This window comes from Falco rusticolus, chromosome 1 (assembly GCF_015220075.1).
Source record: "Falco rusticolus isolate bFalRus1 chromosome 1, bFalRus1.pri, whole genome shotgun sequence".
In the NCBI taxonomy this organism is placed as follows: Eukaryota; Metazoa; Chordata; class Aves; order Falconiformes; family Falconidae; genus Falco; species Falco rusticolus.
Genome location: NC_051187.1, coordinates 101,937,442 through 101,943,355, shown reverse-complemented (window position 1 = coordinate 101,943,355; position 5,914 = coordinate 101,937,442). Strand labels below are relative to the sequence as shown.

Below are 5,914 nucleotides of genomic sequence, written 5' to 3'. Positions count from 1 at the left end.
GCAGGATTTCTGAAAATACTGGTGAACAATCACTGAAGAAGATGAGGACAGAGCAGTCCAAGGGGTTCCTCTGTGTAAAGAAAACCCCTATTGCCTGTGGGACCACAAGGAAATTTAAAGTTCTGGGTCACTCACAAGTCAGGTGAAGCTGGGGAGAAGCATACAGAATTTAATCTGAGAAACTCTAATTTTTTCACTTGGGTGCCTCAAGCTCTCTCTTGCCCTTTGCTACGCCACAGCATAACTGATGTGGAAGCCTTGGTTAGCGGAATTAGGGAATTTTATGCCTGCTGTAGCACCTACAGATTGTTTCAAACTAATCTAGCATGTACCAGTTTTCTGTGTGATTTGGACAGGGACACAGGATAGTCTCCATTCCTGTGTGTTGTATATTGCTGATAAGTAAATAATTTCTCAGTAATATTATCACTTGTTAGGTGTATGCCAAGAAAATTGAAGCTTCTCAGTAACTGTATTTATGACCCTGATGACAAAAAAAGGGTTTATTCAGCTGAAGGCTACCAGATATTGTTAACAATAGTCATATTTAAGGCTTAGGAATTATTCTTTTCAATCAGAGACCGTATGCATTAGAAATTCAGCAGCTTTTAAGTCACTTGCCTCACAGCTCCCAAACTAGGTCCATGTAAATGAATTGAAACAGCAGCTCCTCTTTCTCTCCCAAATCACAAGAGCTTAAAATAAAACATGTGTTCCTTCCATTTATAGTTCATCTTTTCTGACTTCCCTCTGCAACTACAAAAGGAATTTTATCTTTGCTGACTGTGGGGTTTTTGCAGGTCAAGTCGTCTGCTTTCTACCTCTTAAATTACAAGTCAAAACACGGGCTCCAGAACTCTAGTCAGTTGTTCCCATTGCTGCATATCAAGATTTGTTACACTGTAATCATTATGTCATCTATGACAGATGCAAGACACCTAAACCCTTTCTTTGTATCTGAGTAATAACGTACAAGAGTCACAAACATCTTACCTGCCTGGATCAAGAAAGCAGAGACAACGCTTCCTTAAAACAAAAGAGGTGGTAGGTTTTACACAAAAACAACAAAGGATAACAACTTTTTTGCATATACAGAACAGAAGTAATAATTTTATCTTTGAGTTAATGAAAACCATGAGTGAAATTAAAGACAAAGAACAGTTTCTTGGGTTTATTTGGAAAAGAGCTCTGCACTCCTCAGGCAGTGCAATTCACACTTCAATTTTCTCCTTGCACGCAGGCCAGAAGACATTGCCATTGATACTCTAGTTTGCATTTCTGTAAAGGGTTTGCTGTGCATGAAAATAGTGTGTTAGGGGGAAATAAAAAGTCCAGAGATAGGAATGAACAAGCCAGCCTATGCTGCTATCAGGCAACAGAACAACGTTTTGTATAAAGAGATCAACCCGGAGAAGCGTTAAAGGCCTACAGAATTATGAAGGAAATGGAAATTTAGCTAAGGATCAATATTTACTTCTTGTTTTCCTATAAAAGAATCAGGAGGCAGCAAATGAAACTGGGCTCAGAGTAGGATACTACTGGGGATAAGTCTCAAAGACACTTGATCTTTTCTTACCCATTTCTGGCCACCTGCTGATGGCCCTGGTTGAAGAGGCAGACCTCTGGTTTGCCAGAAGGGCTGTAACTGAGTGCTTGCGTGCTCACGTTAGCTAATCCAGCTATGCTCACTGCAAGCTGAAAATTTACGGGAAAAACAGGCACTTAATTTCATATCTACATATCTTGTTAGCTACTATCCAGAACACATCCCCTCAGACTATTTATAAACTTCACTGTGTAAAACTACAGACACTGAGCTACACAGTAATACGAATTGGAATTCAGTCCGGCATACATAAATCTCTGTGTCCTTCATGATGAGTCAGAGGACAATAAACCTGTATTCACTCATGTCTGGTCCTATGTTTTGTTCCTTTGCATTATCTGGCAGAAGAACAATAATGAGATTCCTTAATGTTTAACCCCTCAAAAAACCTGTTTTTTTAGTATTTTTTTTCTATTTTTAATAAACTGACTTTATCTGAAGAATCCTCCTTCATGAACCCATCTTCACTTTTCCTTTAACTTTATTGTAATCAGAAGATATCTCCTCTCTACAGGGTTGGATTTAAATTTGCAAAAGTGCCTCAATTTATTTCAGAAGCAGAATCTTGCAGTGGCTTTTAGAATTTCCCTCTGCCTAGATTTAAAGCAGCAAACAGTGAAGAAGTTTTGGCTTCAGAAGAAGCAGCCATCATCAAAAAAATCCACCCAATCTGGCACAGCAATTCATCATATCATCATAATATATTTAATGTGTTCTCAATAGTACAACAAAGTCTGTCCAAATTCTGTTGTTTATTTCAGTGATGCTAGGTTTTAATGTATCAAAAAACACTGTAAGTATGTCTGCAAAGTTATCTCAGCATATAAAGAAAGGTTTTTTGAAAATGTAAGTGCATATAAGGACAAGGGGGGCTCATGAAAATCCAGTTCAAGTACCTATCATTTCTACAAAGTATTAGCTCCTACTTCTATCATGTCTTAAAATGAAAAAAAAGCAAAGCCCAAAGGCACACAGATGGAATGTCACAGATCAAATTCCTTCCACCAGAACTGGAAAGTCACAAAAAGTAACGTAATGATAACATCAAAAGTATGAAAGTACAGAAGAAAATAATCACAAGAAATAACATTACAACAACCCTATAGATTCCACAAAGCTAAATACAGGGCAATTTTGTACATATTCTATCTTTTCATATTTATTTAACTAATTAAGTGTTTTCTGTTAATGAAAAACATTTTTGTGGTCATCTAGGGAAAGGGGCTTACCCGCTCACCTGTGACTCATTCCACAGCAGCATCTCACAGGTTGGGAGTTTCCATGGGTATGACCCAGCCATGATGCTGGAGCACAGCAGGGAGGGCAAGACAGTATATAAACACGCAGCTTCCAGGGCACAGGCACTGGCCACCCTTGGGGGCTATCAGAGCTCATCTCACCACAGAATCTGAACCAGGCAATACGAGGCAGAGACACTCTCGCATCATGATGGGCAAAGCTGTGGCTGCTGTCCTGACTCTTCTCCTGATCTCAGTGGTTGGAACAAAAGGTAAAGAACTCCTTCCTAAAGTTCTCCTAACTAACTGCTAGTGTAAACGCTGACGGGGGAGCATCCTGTCTTACAAGCGCAGCAGGTAGCTCTTCTCATACTGTAAGCAAAGAGAACGTGCTGTGCTTCCCATGGAAATAACGGAACAGTCCAACTTTATTTTTCTTCTTGTGCCACAGGTAAGGCACTGCCACGCTCAGCGATGGAGCTCCGGTGCCAGTGCATAGACACCCATTCGAAGTTCATCCACCCCAAGTTCATTCATAATGTGAACCTCACCCCCAGCGGACCTCACTGCAAGGATGTTGAAGTCATGTAAGTGCTTTTGCAAAACCCTCCCTATTACTTAACAAGAAGGAAACAGATTTTACATTAAGGATGATGTAAGTGTTCCCTGAAAGATGTCACAAGCTAGCAGGCGCAGCTACTCACAGTGCAGAACAGCAACGCTCGTTGCTGTTAGAAATGACATACTACGTGTTACAAATTGTGTGTTGGGTTTGCCGTTCTCTTCTTCGTAAACACCCCATGCAATATTTTGACCTAATCTTGCAGTCATCAGACAGCAAATAACTTCCTAAAACTCTGAATTCCACCAGCATATGAGAGGGTAACTAAATGCATGGAGCTAGGCTGAGCAAGCGATCAAAGTGTGAATTTTAACAGCTAGGTCAAAAAAACAATTGCACTTCTACTCAAGACTACCACTAACATAGAAGTCATACAATCCAGTCACAATTCCAGAACTTTTCCTATAACAAAATTCCTGAACCAAGACAGAAAGGTTTAGCCCTTCAGTTAAACACTATTACAAATACAAAGCAAGTTGAGGGAGGGGGAAGCAATTTTGAAAAGACTGAGAGTCCTGCAAAGGGTTTAATGCATTCAAACAAACACATACGAGAAGATATGAAACCATTTAAAATAAAAAAAAAACCCACACCAAAACCTTTATGTTAGGCCACAGCCTCAATGGATACAACTTAAAGGAGAATGTGTCAGTGTACACCTGGAATGATCTCACCAGGGAAAAAGGGAATTGCCTTGGAATTCCCTAAGTAGACCTTTTCCCTTCCTTTCTCCTCTGTTGCAGAGCTACCTTGACAGATGGCAGAGAAGTGTGCCTGGACCCCACTGCTCCCTGGGTGAAGCTGATCATCAAGGGAATTCTGGACAAGTGAGTCATTTGTTCTCAATGAGTACAGCTTATCAAAAAAAAACATTTGAAATGAGCTAGCAAACATTTACAGAGTAAAGTGCTCAAAAATTCTGTCTCCTCATGCAGTTACTACCATCTGTGCTTACTAGCTGGGACAAATACTGTAACTGCTTTGAGCTTTGATTATAGCATTAGGTTCAATCCCCTACTGTGCCGCATACCCCATGGGAATGTTAGCTACATCTCTTTCAAGGCATAAGCACATTGAAAACCTGCAGCTCAAGTGCTCAGGAAATCTGGGCATTAACCAACTTGTTTTCTCTTGCTTGCAATGGTAGAAAGCAACAATCGATTTATCAGTTTTTCAAAACTAATGGCATTTAGACAGTGGGGGGCGGGGGGGGGGGGGGGGGGGGGCGGGATCCACACTAAGATGTGTCAAGTGAAGCATCAAACTATGGCAGCCATGGTTACTCATGTAGAAGTCCCAGCGTACCAGTGTCCCTTAGGTGCAGTTACAGCTTTTAAGGGGCTTGGACACTGAAGCACAAAACCCAGAGCAGTGGATTTCATCTGATTCCAGTGAGTGCTACCTGTTCCATGAGCAAGTTCTAACTGTCTCCTTTTCCATTGCCTTTCTTTCTAGGGCAAATGCCAAACCCAAGACAGTGTCCTAAGACGAACAAGAAGAATGTCCCAAGTCTTCCAGCAAGGCAAAAATGGGAGAGACACCCATCCAGCTTCTGGCAGCTCACCTCCTCCTGCCTCCCACATTCACACTTCTAACAGCATCTAGAGTATGGATTCGCTGGTTTTGTAGTTAGTTGACAACAGCACTTTAAGTCTTTTATAAACATCTCATTATGTAGGAAAGAAACAAACCACTTGACACCAGAAAAAGCTGCCAGAAAAAACAGCTTGTGAATGGATATAGAGATGATCCTGGAATAATTTTTGCTAAACACAGCTGGATCAGTGCAGTGCACTCAGCAGAGCTTTCACTAAATGACACCTTTCCTTTTTGCTAACAGTTTAGGAAAAGACCAGTGACTCCTTCTCTCCAGGAAAGCATGGATAGGTAGCATCAACTGCACCTAGGTCACTGCCACTCACAGTGGGCTACTGACTGGAAGAGGGGAGCTTGCAGAATTAGGATGCCAAAATTATGAGACATCAGGGTTTGTGCCATCATTTTCAATATCTAATTTATTGTGAGTTACTGTCATTGAGGTATAAACATATATTTTAATGCCATCTTTTTGTTAGGAAAAAGCACTTTATATTTATTTTTATCTATGTAATTTTGCATATTTGTTTACTTTTGCATAAGAATGTAGTTGGTCTTCAAATTTATTTATTTATTTATTTATTTATTTATTTATTTATTTATGTTTATGTACCTAATAAAATCTTGTGGAAATGTTTTCATTTCGATTGTGCGTTTTAATTTCCTTATTGAAATCCAGAACTGAAAAAGAGGATGCATTTTCTTTCATTTTGTGTCACGTGGTGGGTTCTCAAAAGGGCAAGCGGCAGCTGAGTTGTCTGGGGCCGCTAATTACAACAGCAAATTCTTGCCTCTGGTGAGCGCAGACGGCTTCCAATAGGAGGAATTTATTAACGTGACTTCCTTCCTTCT

The 5,914-nt window shown here is 40.3% G+C and overlaps 1 protein-coding gene across 1 annotated transcript; it reads left to right on the top strand.

The window, feature by feature from the left end:
* The first annotated feature begins 3,052 nt into the window (after window positions 1–3,052).
* LOC119154380 (interleukin-8-like) lies at window positions 3,053–4,297 on the top strand. Its single transcript, XM_037401821.1, has 3 exons — window positions 3,053–3,116; window positions 3,296–3,431; window positions 4,210–4,297. Exons 1-3 carry the CDS (start codon window positions 3,053–3,055, stop codon window positions 4,295–4,297), a joined length of 288 nt encoding a protein of 95 aa, XP_037257718.1.
* The last annotated feature ends 1,617 nt before the right edge of the window (window positions 4,298–5,914 follow it).

Bases quoted from the DNA above. Each gene is read 5' to 3' on its own strand.
- LOC119154380 (XM_037401821.1), top strand. From the start codon at position 3,053: ATGATGGGCAAAGCTGTGGCTGCTGTCCTGACTCTTCTCCTGATCTCA. The intron at 3,117-3,295 runs GTAAAGAACTCC...CTTGTGCCACAG, and splicing joins CTCAGTGGTTGGAACAAAAG to GTAAGGCACTGCCACGCTCA. The intron at 3,432-4,209 runs GTAAGTGCTTTT...CCTCTGTTGCAG, and splicing joins TGCAAGGATGTTGAAGTCAT to AGCTACCTTGACAGATGGCA.